Here is a 21,014-nt window from a genome sequence, read left to right as displayed (position 1 = left end):
CATACCTTATAGAGGGGAACCTGAACAAAGCTATCCGAGCGCTTTGATCTCAGGTCGCGTTCTGGACGTCCGTACCACTCTCAGTGATGGGTAGAGTGGCGATTTCGAAAATGGCGGTTCTGCTCCGAGTACTATATTTTTTGGCAAATTTACCAGTAGTGATTCCAACAAATATACTTACTTCCCTGAACAAGATACTGACTGACCTGATCTGAGGAAACAGCCGCTGCAGAGTGAGCCTGGCCAAACTGCCACTGGACACGGATAGGGGCAGTCTGGGGGTCCCGGATCGCCACGCCAACTGCATTGGCTATCATTCTGGTTGGCAGGGCATAATTTACACAAAATTGGCTACACAACCCTCAAGCCGACTGAGGGGAACTGCATACACTCCTGCTCCCGCGGGCCAGAATGCCCCTCACCGCCCGACACTTACGTACTGCACTCACATACTGGAAAAAATCCCTACACTACACATGCAGTTGCCCCCATACTCTGACAACACGGCACTAGTAGGAATCCCCACCCCTACAGGCCTGCCTACTAAACGGAGGATACTGGCCTGGGTTGAGGGCCGGGTAGCCACGGTAGGTGCATTGTTATTTGACGGCACCCTTATGGAACACGATAACTTCCCCAGGCATAACAGGGTCTCAGACAAACTATAACACACACATGCGGTTTTACAATATGTGAGAAAACATGGGCTCCACGCAGGGAAGCACCCGCTCAACACAAACTGGTCCACATGACGTATCTCATGGGAAGTGTCCGACACCTCACTAAATGGCTATTCAAAAGCATTAGAACACATACAGGCATTACTCTGACAGACATGCGCACTAGATGGTCTAGGGACCTGGACAAAGAACTGACAGACAAAGAATGGGACTCATTTTGGAACATCCCAGGAAAATCCCACGGAACGCCAAATTAAAATTTATCCAACACATTGTCATACCCAGGGCATACCTCGCAGAGTATGTTTCCAAACACACAACACCATTGCCCTAGATGCAAGGCAGAAGAGGCAGACTTGCTCCACATGCTATGGCAGTGCCCGGAGCTTGCTGGGTTTTGGGCAGAGGTGGTGTCAATTACTGCTGCGGCAACAGGCGCCCATGTGCCATGCATAGCAGGCAATTGCTTGTTGGGCCTCATCCGGCGCATAACAGCATTGAAGGTACAGCTTTGTTTCACGGACCTAGGCTTGCTCATGGCTAAACGCGCCATCACCATGCGGTGGAAATCAGCCAAACCACCGCCGCTCCATGGCTGGCACAGGGAGGTAGTGAGATGTCAGTTTGTGTGTCAATTCGTGTCAATTCGGCGAGAGGAAGCCCGTGGGTTGTGCAAAAACCCAATTTCTATGGAATGAGATGCCATCCTAAGCCTTCAAGCTAAGTGCGTTGGCGCCAGTTTCGGTAGCGCAAGATCAATAGGCGCACTCTCCCCCCCCACGCTGGGATTTGCCACACCTCACGCTCCTACACTACCCCCTCATCCCCTCACAGCGAACATTAAGCAGACACACATGTGAACTTGCGAGTTAAAAAAACAGAATCATAGTATATACACAACAAAAAAGTGGCTGCTAAATAGTAGAGATACAGCAATTAACCATAGGGATGAGTTAGGGCCAGCTGAGTTGAGGGGGGGGATTTTTGGGAAAGCTCTACTGTAATGTTTTACGTTCTAAGGTCTCTCAGTGCAAGCATAATAATGTAAAGTAGCCCACTTAAGACTATAAAAGTACAACTCACACTGTTCGCACTGGCTAGCAATACTGTAACCGATGTGAAAAATGCCTGATACATTTTCTGTGAGAAACCGAAGTGAGGCACGTGTACTTGACGGTCTGAAGAGGCCTGATGAATACCAAATATATGCTTGATTCTCCATCATGTATGATGCTAAAGTTGGAAAATTTATAAAATATGTTAAAAAATAATAATACAGAAACAGACCCAGCAGTTAATTGGTACGATAGATCTTGCCATAGAACGATCTGCCCCTATGGCCGTGGTATCATTAGATGCGGCTAAGGCATTTGACCGAGTATACTGGGTCTACCTCTGGTAGGTTTTGAGCTCAATGGGGTTCAGCCCTAAATTTATTAAAACAATTAAGGCGATCGACGCTGGAGCTTCAGATAGGATCTTCCTTAATGGTATATTGTCCCCCAGTTTTAATAACCTAAGAGGCTAGCACGGCAAGGTTGCCATCTTCTTTTTGATATCTATATAGAGCCTCTCTCGCAACAGCTGAGACTGGACCCTTTTGTTGTTCCAGTCAGCTTCTTGCTTTATAGCTGCAAAGTTGCGCTTTACGCTGACGAATCATTAATTTATACAGCTGAGCCTGTGACCTCAATCCCGAGAGTAGAACATTTACTGGTGGAATTTGGATCGTTTTCCAGTTATTTAGTCAACACTGCCAAAACCGATGTTATGTGTTGGAACATCACAAATTGGGGGAGAGAAGTAAGCCCCAAGTTCAGATATCTAGGTATTACAATAGTAAATGATAAAGAGAAAAATTTCACATCTTAATTTGTCAATGGTCTCTAAAGAGATTGAAGGTATATTAAGTAGGTGGAAAAACCTTCTCTTTACAATCTATGGGCGGGTCAATTTGATGAAAATGGTTATCCTTCCTAAACTAACCTATCTTCTTAGTGCCAAGTTTTATTTGAGCTCAAAAAGGAGCTAGGATGAGGGGCGTGGCTTAGCGGGCGACGATGGCGGTCGCAGCTTCTTAGAGCTCCCGCCAGCCCGATACATATCTGACTTCTTATCCTGGCCCCCCGGACCCGCACTGCAGACCAATTGCGGGGTAAGGGTGACGGAAGGTGCCGAGAGTCCTCCGGTGCGAGAAGCGGCGCTCCTGGACCGTCCGGTGCGGCGGAATCGCCGGCGGCGGCCTGCGGCCTGGTCCTGGGCAGCGAGGCCGGGGCCTCAATTTTGGCGTCTCCTGGCGGAGGGGCTTGTACGTGGGCCGGCCGCACGGCGAGGCTGCCTGGGCCTGGTGCCTCCTGGGGTCGGCGGAGTGGCAGACGAGCCCCCGGTTGTCTCACCGGTTTGCAGAGGTGGTGACCGGTGCACGGAGGACGCCCGAAGGGAGCAGCGGCCTACATCGACTTTGGACATCCGGGGCCTCGAGTTTGGTGGTTCTTGCCTGCTAGGGCTGGCGTCGGACTCTGGCTGCGACGGACCAGCGGCGGAGCCTGGGGAGCTGAGACCCCTTGTATGTGGCCTTTTTAAGAAGACTGGGCACGACGCTACAGTGCTTCCTCTGGTGGCCAACTGATGGGCAGTTGACGGACCAGCGAGGATTGTGCCCGTGCCTGGCGCAGCCCTGAAGCAGCCTACGAACAGTGAGTGACTCCCCTGGGGCCCCGGTTTTGGTGCTATCAGCTGCTGGGCATGGGAGGGCGGCTACTAGAGTGAGGCCCGCAGCAGCCGGAGACTTTGTGCAGAGCGGCCGGAGGCAGGTTGGCCGCGGGACCACAGGACCACGAGGCGGCAGGTGAGGTGGGTGCAGACCGGGGCCTCATTGAGTCTGGCTTGTGGCACCTGTCCTAGCTTCGACCAGGGAGCCAACCCGGTACCGGTGGTAGCGGTGTGAAGGACGTCTACATCCAGGAGCAGGAGAGACGCTGGGTTGGCCTACATTGGACGTTATTGGAGGTGCGAGGGATTTACGCTAGTGCAAACGCTCATAACATAGCAGCACCGGGTTGACTGCAGCCATGACCAGGGGAGGTGGCGGGCCATCCAAACAAGGGCCCATCGATAAATTCACGGGGCCCGGAGCATCGGGAGGAGGCCATGGAGCGGGACCGGACAATGCGGCGCTCATGGCAGCGATCACCCAGTCCAGGGACATGCTGGACGCCCAGATTGGGGCAGTGGGTGCAGATGTGACCCTGCTGCGTCAGGACCTACAGAATGCGGTGGCACGAATTACGGAGACGGAATCCAGGATTTCGGTGGTTGAAGACGACGTCGGGACCCTGAAGCAGAAAATGGCGGCGATGGAAAACATTCAGAAGGGCCTTGCGCTCCGTGTGGAGGATGCCGAAGGGCGCGCACGCAGAAACAACCTTCGCTTCGTTGGTTTTTCGGAGAGGTGTGAGAAGGGAAACATGGAACAGTTTCTATCCCAGTGGTTGGAGAGCTGGCTACCCCCGGGGGTTCTCTCCAATTGCTTTGTAATTGAGCGTGCTCATCGGGCCCTGACACAGAGGCCGCCGGAGGGCGAGCGGCCCAGACCAGTGATTGCTAGACTTTTGAATTACCATGATAGGGACGCTATCTTGCGGGAAGCGTGAACCAGGGACTCCATTTCCTTCGAGAATCAGAAGATCATGATCTTTCCTGACTACACCAGGCTAGTGCAGCAACAGCGTCACTCCTTTATAGCTGCCAAGGCAAAACTGCGGGGTCTGAAAATCCAGTATTCCCTGCTGTATCCAGCCCGCCTGCGGGTGGTCTTCCAGTCGCGGACACACTTCTTCGATACACCTGAGGACGTCTTTAAGTGGACTGACGAAACAGTGAGGATCAGGCCGCATGCCCAACCGGGACTGGACCCGGGTGGTTCGAGAGAATCGTCGCAGGACCGAAGGGACCTGCCTGCCCGGGGCGGACGGAACTGGAGGTCCAGATCGCGGAAGAGATCCGCTTCCGCCAGTGGGACACAAGATAGTGAAACTAAGGACTCTGATCACTCTGTAAAGGACCATTGAGGGCCTGGGGAGAATCGCACTTGTCTGTTGATACCACAGGCTCCGGCTGAGGGGGGTCGCACGTCCAGGTCCCATCGCTTGGATGCATTAACATTGCCTATGTTGTCAATTCTGAATGCTGCCTTGTGCATGTGTGGTATTGCGGGATGGGGTTCGGGAGGTTACTAAATAGGGGCCGCCAACCTCCTACTAGAGTGGGAGTTGACGGGGGAGGGTGTTTCTACTGTTTTTGGGGGGTGTTGGGATCCATTGGTATGGTTGGCCTTGGGTCCTCTGTTTTGGGCCCGAGGTTGCCCATGCCGCGACAGGTACTTCAGAGTTCTGTGAGGTATAGGGGTGGGGGGCGTGGGGTGAAGGGGGGGAAGGAGGGGAAGGGTTGGGGCTGGATTGGGTTGAGGTAGGTGGGGGGGGCTGGTGTTGTTGTGGGGGGGACCTGGGCTAGGTGTGGGGACTGCACGTGATTTTTTCTGATTTACTGATGTTGGTACTGAGTGTGTGGGTGTGGCGCAGAGGGCCTACTTGGTTAGTCCCATTCGATTATGGCTGAAGTGTCTCCAGCGCTCCCCAGTGAGTCCATGCGGGTGATAACCTGGAATGTCAGGGGGATGCTTGACAAGATTAAACGGGGGGCAATTTTGCGATGGGGGAAGAGGGAGGCTGCAGATGTGCTATTGCTACAAGAGACACACATGATGGGATCGAAGGTGCTTAGTCTACAGAGGTTTGGCTACCAACAAGTCTTTCATGCCGGGTTTTCTAGGGGGTCCAGAGGCGTTGCTATCTTGATCCATCGCAGGTTGGCCTACGTCCACGAGAAGCAGTGGGCAGATCCACAGGGCCGCTACATTTTTGTTAAAGGGATGGTGGGCACTGAGCCAGTGGTTTTTGGGAGTGTCTACGCCCCTCCTCCTCTGCAGTGGGCCTTATCTGAGAAGCTGTTTGCAGTATGGGAGGACATCCCAGAGTCATTGGCTGAGTGGGGGGCGACTGGAATGAGGTGATGGATGTATGTATGGACCGTCAGAGACTGCAGGGGACACCAACGGCTGCCCCCCCTACCCGGTTGAATGCAATGGTGGAGGGGATGGGCTGGGTAGATGTGTGGAGACATATGCATCCCAAGGTACGCGAGTACACGTATGTTTCTGCGGTGCATGGCTCCTTCTCGAGACTGGATTATGTGTTTGTGCCCAGTGTATTCCTGAACAGAGTGCGGGAGGCCGGGATCTTGCCGAGAGGGCTGTCTGACCACTCCCCGGTGGTAGTCAGGGTCGAGCTGCTTAGGAAACGACAACCGTTCCAATGGAGGATGTCCTTGTGGCACCTTCAGCAGCCCGGCTATATCCAGCATCTACGGGGGGCAATTGCCCATTACTGGCAGGAAAACCTAGCAGACGATATAGACGCAGTCATAGTTTGGGAGGCGATGAAGCCCACCATACGGGGTATAGACATCGCGTGGTGTGCGGCGGCCCGTCGACGACGCCGGGAGGCGATCGCTGAGGCGGCCACGCTGGTGGAAACCTTGGAACTGCGGTGCCGGGGAGGGGGAGATGAGATTGCGGTGCGGTTGCTCCTGCAGGCACAACAGTCCTATGCATCTGTGTTACTCTATGAGGCTAGACAAGCGTGGCTGGCCACGCGGAGTAGAGTTTATCAGTGGGGAGATAAGTCCTGTACAATGCTCCATAGGTTATGTCAACGTACTCTCCAACCGATTACGCTGCCGGGCCTCACTGCTGAGGACGGAGTGGCGATTACGGACCCGGCTGAGCTGGCAGCGAGTTTTGCCAGATACTTTACGGCGCAATATGCTCCGCGGGATTGTCTGTCGGCGGATGAGGTCGCTAAATTCATTGATGACTTGCCTCCAAGAGCGGTCTCTGATGAGACCAGGACGTCACTCGACGCCCCCCTTACAGCGGAAGACCTAGGAGACGCACTGGGGCAGCTCAACACGGGGAAGGCACCGGGGCCAAGTGGCTTCCCGAGTGATTTCTATAAGAAATTTCAGCTCCTACTGGGGTCCCATTACCGGAGTGCACTGGAGGCGGCGCGGACGCGGGGTAGGTTGCCACCTGACTGGCGTCATGCCGAGGTTGTGGTCTTTCAGAAGCCGGGCAGACCCCCTGATAGACATGACTCTTATTGCCCAATATCTTTGCTCAACATAGAGGCTAAAATACTGGCTAAGGCATTAGCGAACCGGCTACTCCCGTATGTGACAGATCTGGTCCACCCGAACCAGGCCGGCTTTATGCCACATAGGGCGACGAGGCATGACATCCGGCGGGCACAGGCGCCGGTGGATGCCATAGGGGCCACGGGGGAACAGGCGGCTCTGCTACTAGCGGACATTGATAAAGCTTTTGACTCGGTTAGTTGGACGTACCTATTTGCGCTCCTGCCTCGCCTCAATCTGGGCCCAGTGTTTATTTCCTACATCAAACTATTGTATACCGATATCACGGCTTCGGTGCGTGTCTCTGGGGCGGTCTCAGAAAAGTTTCCGATTGGTCGGGGGACCCGGCAGGGGTGCCCGCTCTCCCCATACTTATTTGCACTAGCTATGGAGCCTCTGGCCTCTTGGGTGCGCATCGATGCACAGATGCGGGGCTTTGTGTGGAACGGGAACCTCACAGATAGAATTGCATTGTATGCAGATGACGTCCTCTTTTTCCTTACTGAGCTACATAGATCGGGGCTTCGAGTCTTGGAAATCATGCGAATATTCGGGGAGGTATCGGGCCTCTGTCTAAACCCACGTAAATCCACCCTGTGGGTGTTGGGGGGAGGGGTTGTGGTGGACCCCTGGGCATTGGGGTTGCAGGTAGCAGCCGGGGTTTGAAGTATCTGGGAGTGTTCCTCTCGGAATCCGTAGATATTGCCTGGAAACGTAACATAGTACCAGTCTGGGAGAGGGTTCAGATGGACGTGAAAACGTGGTCTCGGATGCCCCTAACTATTTTCGGTAGGTCCGCGATCTTCAAAATGGTTGCGCTCCTGCGCCTTTTATACCAGCTGCAAAGCTGCCCCCACCTTATTAACCCCCAGTGGTTTCGGCAGGTCAACTCTGTTTTAGGCCGTTTCCTGTGGGCTGGGGGTGCTGCCAGGGTGGCGCTGCGGACATGCTTCCTGTCCACGTATTGTGGTGGTCTGGCCACCTCGGACCTATTGTCCTATTATCAGGCCTCCCTGCTGCTGGTACTTAATGAATGGTGGTATGGAGACAGAGGGGACCCAGCATATGCCCTAGAGCGCTTGCTGATGGGGGACAACACACTACACACGATCCTGTATTCGGCTGGGCTGCGGCGGACATTGCCATGTGCCACGCGAGTTGTCTTTTTTGTATGGCGACAGGCGCTGCGTCGTATGGGATGGTGGGGTAAATTAACGGCAGAGACTCCGTTGTGGAACAACGGGCGGCTCCCCGCGCTGGCCTCACTGGCGGGGTTCGATGGCTGGGACGCCATTGGGATCTCGTCGTTGGGTCATGTGCTGACCGGGGTCACCCTTAAATCATTCCAGGAGCTCAGTACTGAGTTTCACATGCCCCAGACCCAATTCTTTTGGTACCTACAGTTTCGCCATGCACTAGCACCTAGCATCGCTAACATGGAGTCGCTCCCGGAATTTAGCCCAGTTGAAGCGAAGGTCTTCATGGGAGACCTTGGAGATAAGAAGGTGTCCCGAATCTATCAAACGATGGTTACTCATTGCTCCTCCACCCTACTTCCCCTCAAGGAGGCCTGGGAGGAGGCAGATGTTGGTCTTCTGGATGAGGATGATTGGAGGGAAGCCCTGGAGTCCCCGCGAGGGGCTGCCATTGCAATACGACTTAGGCTAATCAAATTCAAGTATCAACACAGGGCCTATTACACCCGAGAGCGGCTGTGGAAACGGGACTGATTGGGTCACCGGTCTGGTCGTGTGCTGGGCTGATCGGTTTCTGGAGGGGTGTATGGAGTTGCCTGTCAGAGGTATTGGGATGGGATCTTCCCCGCACCCATCGGCTAGGGTTGCTTCATGTATTGGAGGGTGTCGGTGGGAATATATATAAACACATATATAAACACCATCTATTGTTGCTGGGGCTTGTTGTTGCCAAAAGAGACCTAGCCCGAGTGTGGAAGGGAGAGCGGGCGCCCGATCTTTGAAGCAAGAGGATGCCCCCGCAAGCATTTTAAGATCTGGAAGCGGTGGGCGGACTATAGGGGGCTGACACTGGATCCCCCAGTGGAACAAGAGGAGGAAATATAGGTAGAAGATGTCGTACAGGCCTGGGAATTGTGTCAAACCTACCACACTACGACCAAGTACTGAATGTTTTCTATACTCACGTGCAGGGGGTTAGGGAGGGATAAGGGGTGGATAGAAGGGTAGTTGGGTGGTGGGGGTTGGTGGGTGGTGGAGGGGGGGGTTGTCTTTTCTCCTTTTCTTGATTGGACTTTATACTAGTGATGAAAAATGTGTCATGATGCTTGGTGGTGATCTCCTGATTGTGGGGAGCCACATATTTTGCTTTGCTTAATCACTCAATAAAACTTGTGGAAAAAAAAGGAGCTAGGATGTCTTGGAAAAAACTCAGATGTAAATTGAATAATGGGGGATTGGCTTTACCTGATTTCAATTGGTATTGTATTGCCTTTCAGTTTAAAAATATTCGAATGCTTCTGGTAAAAACAGATGATTCCACTTGGGGGAAACATTTGGGGGAAATGGTATGGAATTGGATAGTAGAGGGTTTTCTGTATGAATGTGGGGCTCCTAAGTACTTTAACAAGTTTCGACTAAAGGTGTTGATAGCTGCCTTGGATCCTTGGTACAGGGTCAGGAGGAGGTGGGGTATTGGATATTATTCTGACTTTGCCCCAGTTTGGTATTCCCCTGGAACACCAGAATGTTTAAAGGATGCCCTTAGCTTTCAACTCAGAAGGGTGGGGGTTACAACTTGGTCAGACCTGCAGGAATGAGCTGTCCAAGATTATCCAATTATCCTCCTGGTTTGTGGCATCAAAAAAGGAGATTGTGGGTGATTATGAATTAGAACTGTCTCTCCAAGACATCAGACTCAAGAACAAAGAATGGCAAGGTGGTATCTGGGATTCTTAGAGGCAGGGAAGAGAAAGTTGTTACCCACTTATGCGGTATGCAGAGGAACTCTCCCAGAGTAGGCCCTCGAGTCAGTGTTGGATAGCTCATTGAAGACTCTCTACTCAACTGTAAAACCTGCTAACCTGAAGCCGAACCACTTTTTTTTACTATTAATCGTCTTTATTGGACTCTGCATAAAATATCTAAGTTTGCCCCAAGTGTGTGAAGTGCGGTTGCATATGAGCCAATAATGTCCACATCTTTGCTGATTGTCCGTGCCTGAGGAATTTTTGGGACGGTATAGGACTAGCGCTTAAAAGGGATTTTCAATCAAGAGATTCAATTAAACACAACTCTTATCCTCCTGGGAGGCGAAGGAGCATTAACTGTGTCGTTGAGGTGGCCTCATAGAAGGTTACTCTTTTATTTAATCCTTATTGCTGGTAGGTAAATCTGTCTGAAATGGAGGGATCCTTTGCCCCTGACAGGAGAATATTGGGTCAGGGCCGCAGTCTGAATTTGTTGCCTTGATCAGAGAACAACAAAGAGCCCAAGTTATCTATACGGTCTCCCTTCCTGATTTGGTGTTGTTTCCTGGGTGTTAATTCGTCCCTATGATTACACCGACTCACTGACAAAGGTGAGGGTCCAGGTGGAATGGACCAGGGTGAGTGCAGTGACTGCTGGGTGGATAGTTAGACAATGCGGTTTTCTTTGCTTTGCAGGCACTTTTTGGTGATATGAGGGAAAAAGAAGAAAAAAAGGGCAGAGGATTTTGTAGTATTGTGAATATTAAAGGGCCACCTTGCTTTTTGCACTGAAAGATATTCAGTGTTAGAGAAAAAACGGTTTAAGTGCTCCTGACCCATGTAAAAAGAGTATGACAAGCATGTTATCTTTAAGAAATGATCACTGATACCACAAGCTGTGAAAATGCAAAGATTGTACATTGTGGACTTTCTGAAATAAACCAGATTGGTCTGGAAAAATCAGATATGAAATAAATTGCATCAATCGGTTGGCTGGAGTTTTTTGCAAGGATTTCTTTATTCACATCTATAAGCAGTAGCAACCTTAAAGAACAGTATTTCAAGGGTTCTCTTTCCATCTTTAACAAAGCTGAAATAAGGGCCTATTTGCTAATAGGAGGTTGTGCCTGAGGAGATAGATTCCAGTAGTTGCAGTACAACAGTGTTGACATGATATTTATAGAATGGAGCTGAGGCCATCCACCCCTGGTCCCTGGCCAATCGCATAGGAGTGTAATAGTCTCTCTAATCTGTTTGTCAATGCAAGCCTTTGCGAATCTCTTCAAATATTGAGATGTCTGAGCAACCAGGGAACTTGTTTTGTAAGCATACAGTTGAGCATATTAACCAACAAATTACTACAGTTTTGCTTTGTTGTCAAAGCAACAGAATCCTGATAGAGTGTAAATATGTGTGGCATTGCCCTTACTTTTGGGAACTTTAAGACACGATGGAGCAATGTGTTAATGTAAAGTGTTAAATGTCAAGTTTCAACACAATAACCTGCTTAATGGTGAGAAAACATTGAAAAAATGTGTTCAGGTTAATTTCCATTATAAAATTAATATTTAGGTTTGGCCACAGATATGTGAAACGTCTCTGAAATGTTGGAACTTGTAACTGGAAAGTTGAAGAAGTGTTTGACCATAGTCATTAAAATATAATTTAATGGAAACATTTCAACATTTGGATATTCTATAATAATAATATGTAACTTGTTGCAGTGTAATATATATATATATATATATGTGTGTGAATTCAGTGTCCAAGTAGGTTTGCCTGATGTTTTCTGCCTCTTTGATTCTGCAGGTCATTGAAGATAATGGCGTTCGGAGAGTTGTTGTAGTACCCCAACCACCAGAGTTCCACCCAGGAAGTCATACAGTCCTACATCGTCCTCCTACATCACTTCCTGGTTTCATACCTCTTCCAGCCATGATGCCTCCTCCTTCTCGCCATGTTTACTCACCAGTGAGTGGAGCTGGAGATATGGCAGCACAATACACACCACAATACCACGCATCACCGGTTTATGGAGATTTAGGTTAGTGATTTTGGCAAATAAGTATTAGTCTACTGTTTTTATATTCGATCGTTTACAAGATGTGTTAAAATTGTTCTCTCTACAACTCTTGATTCCTAGTTTTCTGAATTACCCTAAACTGTTAGGCCCCACAAGAGTGTAATGTATTAAAGTGGAGCAAATCACTAATATGCACTCTTAACTAACATTATTATCTAACATTCTCATTGATTCAGCAGATTGAAGTCCACTTGAATTTCTTAATAGATTGAAGTTTTGTATGTAGAATTTAAATACTGTTTACATTTTCATTAACTGCTCCTAATGTGATTTGAGTGTTTTCCCCCTGGGTCTGCTCAGACTATCCTAAATGTTTTTAGAATACTGTTTTCATTAGGTTTTTATCGTCTAAAAATGACAACAACATTCTGCCATGTTTTTTACAATCAATATACACATTTCCTGTGGAAACCCCGAAGAGCAACCTCAGAGACTGGATACCTTCACCAACTGTGACCCTCCCCCGTGTCCCCCTCCTCCACCACCCCTCCGGGCATTTGGGCCAGTGCCCATGTCTCCGTCTAAACCAAAATGTTCTCACCATGGGCTCCATATTCTGTCAAATTTCTCTGGGCACCCTGTCACAACATAGAGCACCCTCTTTGCCTCCATACAACGCATCTAACACAAGCCTGCATTTAATAAGACCATCTATATTTCTATGAAGGTGGTCAGACAGGAAAACTGTAACTTATGTAAACCATGATCCACCCTTGAAAGACAAAGATTTCTAGTGAATCAGTGGTGACTGCTTCTCTGGGGTTTTAGAGCACAGTCTGACCAAAGGCAGACGGAGAAAAGAATAGATAAAAGGAAGATGCCAGCAGAAGGATCTGTGCCATCCCAACTCAGCAACCCCTGAAGTGACAATGGTGTAAGTGACGTAATAGTATGGGTTCCAAGTACCCATCTGAAAGTACATAAATACTTAGAGAGGGAAAAAAACGCAAAGCAGGTGTGTAGATGAATAGTTTTAGATAAAAATAAAATGTATATATTTATACAATAGTGGTTAAAAAAAACAATGTCAACAAACATTGATAATGGTTTTCCTTGAATTGCATACATCTTAAAGGACCACATGCCAATCAGGGCTCAAAAAATCCACTCGCCTGCTCGCTATGGCGAGCCCGGTTTGATCAGGATGAGTTTTTTTTTAGGCCTGCTAGCTTCAGAGAGAGAGGTCAAGTACATTACAGCTAGATCAAGTATATTTTTTAATTTACTAGACCTGCAGGCCAAGTAAGATGTTTATGAGTTTTCAAGCCCTGTGAATGTATAGAATGTCCAAATCATCTATCCAGTATTTGACCCTATCCAGCAAGTAGAACTAAGTTACAGATAACACATTTGACAATAACATTTAGAAGAAATTGGACAGTGCATCAACATTTCGATCTCTGTCGCTATAAGTCAATGAGACTATCTTCAGGACTGTGGATATTTCAAGAGGATGGAAGACCCCTCCTAAGAATTATTCAAGAAACATACTAACACATTTCTAAAAGCTCTGACTATCTGTGATTTTTCACCGTATTTAACTTTTGATGTGCATCTGCCTATCAATTCTTCTAAAAAAAAAAACAGCCTTTTTTCTGTGATATTGACACAAGGGACTCCTCAATATTCATTGATATCACGATCAGTCATAACAATCTATCTAGGTTGTTCCTAAAAAGATTTTTTAATGAATCTTTATTAGCATTTTCACAAATATAAACAAATCAGATTAAACAAAACAAATTGTGTAATTTTATCCAAGACCCTCTCATCCTCCCCTTCCCACCCCCTCCCATGGCTGACCAGTACTAACTAGTAGGAACAATTTCATTGTAAAGTATTACAAAAAACACAAATCAAGGTATTCAAAATTCAATATTCACAATTCAGATGGGACCATTTCATTAGGGGAGTCCAAATAGCCAATCCTTTAGGTTTTGATTTGCGACCTTTTCTAGAATATACAGCTCTTTCGAATCTGTATATTGCTAGAAATCTTTCAAGCCATTGTTGGCCTGATGGAGGAACAGGATCGAGCCAATGAATGGCTAAACATAACCTAAAAACTGTCAAAGCATTAAAAAAAAGGACTGGTTCTGATTTGAGGAAAGAGGCCCTCCCACCCCTAGTACAATCCATTGAGGTGAAAGATCAATTTCTCTGCCCAACATAGTTGCCAAAATACTGCTAACACTTTGTTTCAAAGTATCTAAAACTGGACATGTAGATCCTGGTCCTCTATCCCATTTAGCAATCTTGGCAGGTGTAATATACAAATTGAACCATGTTTTAAAGCATTGTAGTTGTAAATTAGCCGCAATGAGTGATGTCTGGGCTAAATATAGTGAGTCTTCTATTTCTCCGGGTTCAATCTCTAGCAGATTTTGCCAACGATCTATATTCTTGGTCAGATCATCAGGTATTAAATCATTCAGTACTTTATACAGTCCCCCTCCACCAACCTCACCCTGGAAAAACCGCGGGCACCCCCATCTTTTTACTAATAAAATCTCTTATTTGGAGATATTTAAAAAACATTTGATTGTCTAACCCAAACTTGTCTCTTATAACATCAAACAATAACAACTCAGACTCATTTGTAAGATCTCCAACTGTCCTAACTTCCTTGTCATACCAATACCTCATATGAACATCATTAAAGATATTTGGAAAACAATTATTCCTATATATTGATGTATAAGCATTAAAATGCCCAAGACCAAGTTTTTTTCTGACCTAAGTCCAGACCTTAAAAGCACAGATTAAAGTTTTAAATGTGACCCTTTTATAGTAATTACATTCTATGTGCCATAAAAGGCACCCCTTAGCCTCAGTTCCTAAAATCAACTCAAAAGCAGAAACAGAGGAGCCTAACCTCATTGTATCGTCTTTTTCATTAAGAAATATCCCCATGTTCTGTAGTGTTGCCGCCCAATCATATAGTTGAAGATTAGGTACTGCCCAACCCCCTCTGTCCCTAGGCAAAGGTAGTACTTTAAGTGCCCTCCGAGGGCGACAGTTAGCCCAGATAAACTTAGAAAAGATTTGGTTCATTGAAATAAACCAGGCATTGCATATGGTCAAGGGAATAGCCCTAAAGAAACATAAAATCTTTGGCAAAAAAATCATTTTGATGGCATTACTTCTCCCTACCATCGTAAGCTTATGGTTCTCAAGACGGCTAAATTCAGATTTGAATGAAAGAATTAGGGGGTTTAAAATATTTTCAGTGATTTCGGAAATATCTGCTATGATTTCTACACCCAAGTATTCTGCTTTCTGAACCACTTGTGCATCATTTATCTGAAGGCCATTTTCAACCAGGATCTGAGTTTTGTTTTGATTTAAGCGATAGCTTCCAAAAAATGTTCCCTTCATTCTCAATCTCGCTTAAGGCGTTCATGGGGTTTGAAATAGTTAATGCGAGATAGTCAGCGTAAGCCAATATTTTCGTACTCCCCCCATTGCTCTGCACTCCTGCAATCAGGTTATTAGCTTCAATCCTTCTAACAAGCGGATCTATATAAAGTGCAAATAATAGGGGGGAGCAAGGGCACCCCTGCCTGGTCCCTCTACTAATAAATATCGGGTCCGACATCTCCCCCATGATTGATATTCGTGCGGTCGGATTTCTATACATTGGTTTAATAGCGGTTATGAATTGTTCTCCTTATCCTCTATTCTTTAAGGTTGCCCATAAAAAAGACCAAGAGACCCTATTGAAGGCTTTCTCCGCATCAAGCAGGATAAGCCTGATAAGGGTCCCTGCCGCATTAAAAAGAGTAATAACCCTCTGAATATGGTCTATTGTACTACGTCCCGGTACACACCCGTGTTGGGTTGGGAAAACTAATTTCTTAATAAAAGCTGCATGGCGAGTAGCGAGTATTTTAGGAAATATTTTAACATCACTATTTATTAAAGTAATAGGACGATAATACCCCATTTTATTTATTTATTTGAAAAGTTTTATATAGCGCTGGCTAGACCCAGAGGTATCAGAGCGCTTTACATGGGATAGGACATTGTTTTAGTACATTGTTACATAGTTATATCAGTTACAGTTGCAGTTACCAGTACATGCTTAGGAGAAAAACGTGAGCTTACACAATAATATAAGATATTAGCGCATAGCATATCCAAGACACACATCTTGAGGCGATTTCACTAGCTGGCTTTCCTTTTTTAGGAAAGACACCTATATTAGCTGTTCCCCAAGACTTCAGGGCACCATACCCAGTTTGGGCTTTCAAAAACACGTCCTTCATTATTTCTTGTAAGGAAGAGGCCAGGATTTGATAAAACTCTCCATGTATAGCGCCTTCCTCCTTTCCATTTACCAATGAACAAATAGCACCGTGGATCTCCTCTGTTGTTATTGGAGATTCTAAAGCCTCTCACTCTTCTGGAACTAATTTCTCCGCTGAAGCTCCCGCCAGATAATTCTGCATTATTTCCTCATCATTGCTAATATCCTCACTATAAAGTTTCTGGTAAAAACTGTGAAAGGCAGCTCGAATTTCCAGAGGTTCTGTGACCGACCCTACTCCGGGATTTTCTATTACTAGTATACCTCCTTGGGTTGTCCACTGTCTTGCCCGAATCGCCAGCACATGACCCACTCTTTCACCACACTTATACAACTTGGTCAGCCAAGCACAATATTTCCCTGCTGCTTTATTTGATGATAATTCTATGATTGAGGATTTGGCAATAGCAACCTTGGTTTGTGCCTGTTCTACTTATCTATTGTTGGTAATACCCTGTATCAATTGAGTTTCAGCTTCACTCAGCTTCTGATATTGCTCCTGGAGATAATTGTTCTCATTTACTTGGGCAGCCCAACCATATCTCATTGTTTCACCTCTGATCCCAGCTTTGAGTGTATCCCAAATTATCTCTACCTGCGCGCTTTCCCTATTTTGTCTAAAAATCTAGGAATCCATTCCCTCATATGTTGCACATAGTTATCCTCGCACAATAACGCTCTATTAAAAGTCCATCGAGAAATAGGGGGTTTTACTGTCTGTAATGAGATCTCCAACACTATGTGGTTGTGATCGGACATCACCCGAGGGAATTTTAGTATGTTGGATTTTGTCAGTATCTCTTGAGACTCAAAAAAACAATCAAGCGTAGCATGGGTCTGACGTGGAGCTGAAAAAAGGTATATCCTAAGGTTTTAGTATAGGCCATGCATCAGAAAGACCGTGGGTTTTCCATAAATAAAAAAAACGCTTTGAAGACTTTGGGCTTTCATCCAACATATGATCTTCCACCTATTTTCCCAATTTGGTTACCTAAATTTAAATTAGCATCCCCACAAATAATCAGGGGTAAAGGCCAGCCCACTAGCTCAACATTCAACCACTCAAATAAGGTTGGATCGTCTAGTATCGAGCCATATAGAGAACATAAAGTAAAAGAGTACTCCTCAGTGTGACATTGAGTAATAACCCATCTACCATTTTGATCTGATTTGGAGCACGGGAACCTAAGACCTGTTCCCTTCCTTGCCATAACCGCAACCCCTCTTGTACGTGTTCCCTGTGTAGTAACAGAAATCCGGTGATATCCTTCTAGTTCAGTAATCCCAAATCTCCTGGTCTCAATATGGGTCTCTTGGAGACAAATTATGTCTGCCTTCAAATATTGTACATCAACATTAATCCTTTGTTTTTTAAAGGGATTATTCAGGTCACATATATTGATTGAGGCTATCCTAAATTTATTTAATATCATTTTAAGTATAAAACATGCCCGTTCTGCTCCCCTTCCTGCTTTCCATTGATACTAACATATCTGACATATCTAATACAATCAAGTGGATCAGCACTCCAAATCTCCCCCCGCCCCCCATTTCTTCCCTCTACCCTCAAGAAATCCAAACTGAAAAAAACACAAGGAAAACCTCCAATAGTGAAAACAATTGAACAATTTAGATAGTTAGACCAACTAACCCCATTCCATTTCCGAAAATGGTCTTTGACCGATCAAATAACTCACAGCTATCCCTCAGACCCCTTTGAGATACTAGTCTCCGAGATTTCACGAAGGTAGTCTTGAGCTTGTATTTCTGATGTAAATATTCTGGTGGTACCCTTGTAAATAATTTTAAGTCTCGCTGGACTAAGTAAATAAGCCTCTGCTCTTATCTTTTGAAAAGCCGAGATTAGTTGGCGAAGCCTCCACCTTCTCTCTACTGTGATATGGCAGAAGTCAGGTCTCACAAAGAAGGAGAGGCCCTCAGCCGACCGCCGTGTCGCAAGTCTAGCTTTGTCAAACACTGCTTGACACTTGCTCGAATGTCGGTGTTGAATGCGCTTGCCAGTGCGGAGGAGAAATTGAGGGATTTGGAGCGGCGTAGGCCGGACCGTCCGGATCTACAGACCCGGCTGCTGGAGGCTAAGGAGGTGGTGGCCACCGAAACGGAACGGCTACGGAGCTATGACTATAGACAATATGCCATTAGAGCGCATGCTGAGAGGGATAAGGTGGGCACGTTACTGGCTAGACTCGCTAATCCTGAACTCAGAGGCTGCCCGGTCTTGAGCATCAAAAATGATCTGGGGGAGACGGTCTACTCCCAAACGGCGGTACTGGAGTGCTTTAGGTCCTACTATGCTGAGTTGTACGAGAGCCAGTTAGGAGTGGAGGCGTGCGAAATAGCGGAATATCTGGAGTCAGTGCAGCTTCCGGTGCTTGATGACGACGATGCAAAGGACTTAGGTGGACCTGTCACGCTGGCCGAGATTAGGGCGGCCATTAAACATATGGCGAGGAATAAAACACCCGGGGTGGATGGACTGGCAATAGTATTTTACCAGAAGTATGCTGATAGCTTGGCGCCCAGACTACTGGTGGTATATGAGGAGGCTCATAGGTTGGGGGGTCTGCCCGGATTGATGAGGGAGGCATTGATAGTACCGTTGCTAAAACCCGGCAGGGAAGCGACTGATGTGAGGTCTTACAGGCCACTGTCCATGCTGACGGTGGACTATAAGATACTGAGCCGGATCTTGGCCACCAGGTTGGCCCCACATATGACCAGCCTGGTGCACAGGGACCAAGCGGGGTTTATCTCCACGAGGAGTACGGCATTAAATATTCGCCGTCTGATAGGGATACTGGATGGCACAGCAGATACGGACGGTACCCAGGCGGTGTTGTCTGTGGACATTGAGGAAGCTTTTGATAGTTTGGAATGGGTCTATCTGGATGAAGTCCTAGTGAGGTTCGGCATTGGTGAAGGGTTTCGCAGATGGACGAAGGTGTTGTATTCCTCGGCGACGGCGCGAGTACGACTGGGCAATCTGGTGTCAGCGGCTTATCCTGTTGGTAGGGGGACGAGACAGGGGTGCTCCCTTTCCCCTCTTCTGTTTGCACTGGCGATGGAACCACTGGCGGTACGAGCCAGGTCGGGAGACATGTACGCAGGGATTGCGAGAGGTGGGCAGTTGCACTACATATCATTGTACGCGGACGATCTGCTACTGTACATGGAGGATACGGAACGGGCTCTGGAAGGGGCTCTGGAGATGTTGTCTGAGTTTGGTCGGTTGTCGGGCCTCAGGGTTAACTGGACGAAGACGTGTGTCTTCCCGCTTAGAGCGACCACGCCCTGCCCCGCCCGTGATATAGGGGTGGTCTGGGAGCCATCTTGCTTCACTTATCTGGGAGTCCGTATCTACCACGAGGTCGCGGACTTATTAGAGGGCAATGTTGGGCGGTGCGTACGGGCGCTGAGAGGTTGCATGTCTTTCTGGGCGTCCCTCCCCCTGTCGGTGTTGGGTAGGGTGGCTCTGCTGAAGATGGTGGCGCTTCCGCGGCTCTTGTACTATTTTCGCACGCTGCCCATTTGGATTCCCCAGAGGGTCTTCAGGGATCTGCGGACGATGGTCATTGACTTCCTTTGGGGGCACGGCCGCCGTAGAGTGGCACTGAACACGTTGCTCCGTCCCAAGCTTGAGGGGGGGATGGCCGTCCCGGACTTTGAGTTGTATTATTTGGCCGCGCAGCTTCAGGTTCTCACACAGCATGTGGCTAGGGTGTTTAGAGGGCCGGAACGCGACCGAGAGCAGGGGATACAGCGCCATGTCTTGGCCTATATCATTATGCAGCAGAAACTGGAGTTGCGAGGCCTTACTATGGAGGAGCGGACGCTCAGGTTATGCTGGCAGAGGAGTCTGAGGAGGGCGAAGGCGGCCCGGCCGTAAGCCCCGGAGATACCGATAGGCATGCTGACTGCGCTGCCGCATGGGGGCGACTGGTCCCCATTATTGGAGTGGGAGGAGCTGGGACTGCAAGTAGTGGGGGACTTGTACATTGATGGAACGTTGGTGCCCTTCCAAACGCTGCAAGCACAGTTTGGGCTGCCGGAGGGGAGCTTCCTCTTGCATGCGGCTGTGGTGGCAGCCATGCAAAAGCATTGGAGAGAGGGGCTCATTGAACCGGGCACGACTATGGCTTGCCAGTATGTAGTGATGGCCGCCAGCACCTTTAAAGCGGTGACCTGCCTCCATAATAGGATGTTACATGAGGGGTTGGACCGCTCCTGGGCCTGAAAGCGAAATGGGAGGTGAGCATAGGCAGGCCCATTCCGGACACGGTGTGGGGTCACATCCTTAAGCGCACGTGGAAGGGCACGAGGAACGCGCGCTTTCAGCAGGTGCACTTTTATGTTTTGCATAGGGCCTACTTGACGCCGGAGAAGATCAAACGATACTTTCAGGTACAGGAGGCGCGGTGCCCGAGGTGCATGGCGTTGGAGGCGGATCTGGACCATCTGTTATGGGGCTGCCCGAAACTGGAGGACTACTGGGAGGAGGTTGGGGGACTCCTAAATGCAGTGACCGACAGGGAGGTGGAGTTTGATATGGCAGCGTGTTTGTTGCTCTGGTTCCCACACACAAAAAACACTAAGGTGACAAGCAAATTTATTGACCTGGGGCTGATACTGGCGCAGAGGGAGATCACTTGGCACTGGAAGTCCAGGGAGGGGCCGTCGGTGAGGAGGTGGACGAATGAATTGCTGAGGTGGTCTGAATGCGAGTGT

The 21,014-nt window shown here is 48.0% G+C and overlaps 1 protein-coding gene across 7 annotated transcripts in view; it reads left to right on the top strand.

Moving 5' to 3' along the window:
• The window catches only part of FNDC3A (fibronectin type III domain containing 3A), a 1,489,010-nt gene that overhangs the window by 631,434 nt on the left and 836,562 nt on the right, over positions 1 to 21,014 (top strand). For all 7 annotated transcript variants that reach the window (XM_086934979.1, XM_086934981.1, XM_086934980.1 and 4 more), the window contains one exon: positions 11,686 to 11,920. In XM_086934979.1, coding sequence (XP_086791105.1) covers positions 11,686 to 11,920 — 235 coding nt within the window. The remainder of the gene's footprint in view (positions 1 to 11,685; positions 11,921 to 21,014) is intronic.

Source organism: Lissotriton vulgaris, chromosome 8 (genome assembly GCF_964263255.1).
Source record: "Lissotriton vulgaris chromosome 8, aLisVul1.2, whole genome shotgun sequence".
Classification (NCBI taxonomy): domain Eukaryota; kingdom Metazoa; phylum Chordata; class Amphibia; order Caudata; family Salamandridae; genus Lissotriton; species Lissotriton vulgaris.
The sequence above is the reverse complement of the archived record's forward strand: the minus strand, read 5'-3'. Positions and strand labels throughout refer to the sequence as shown.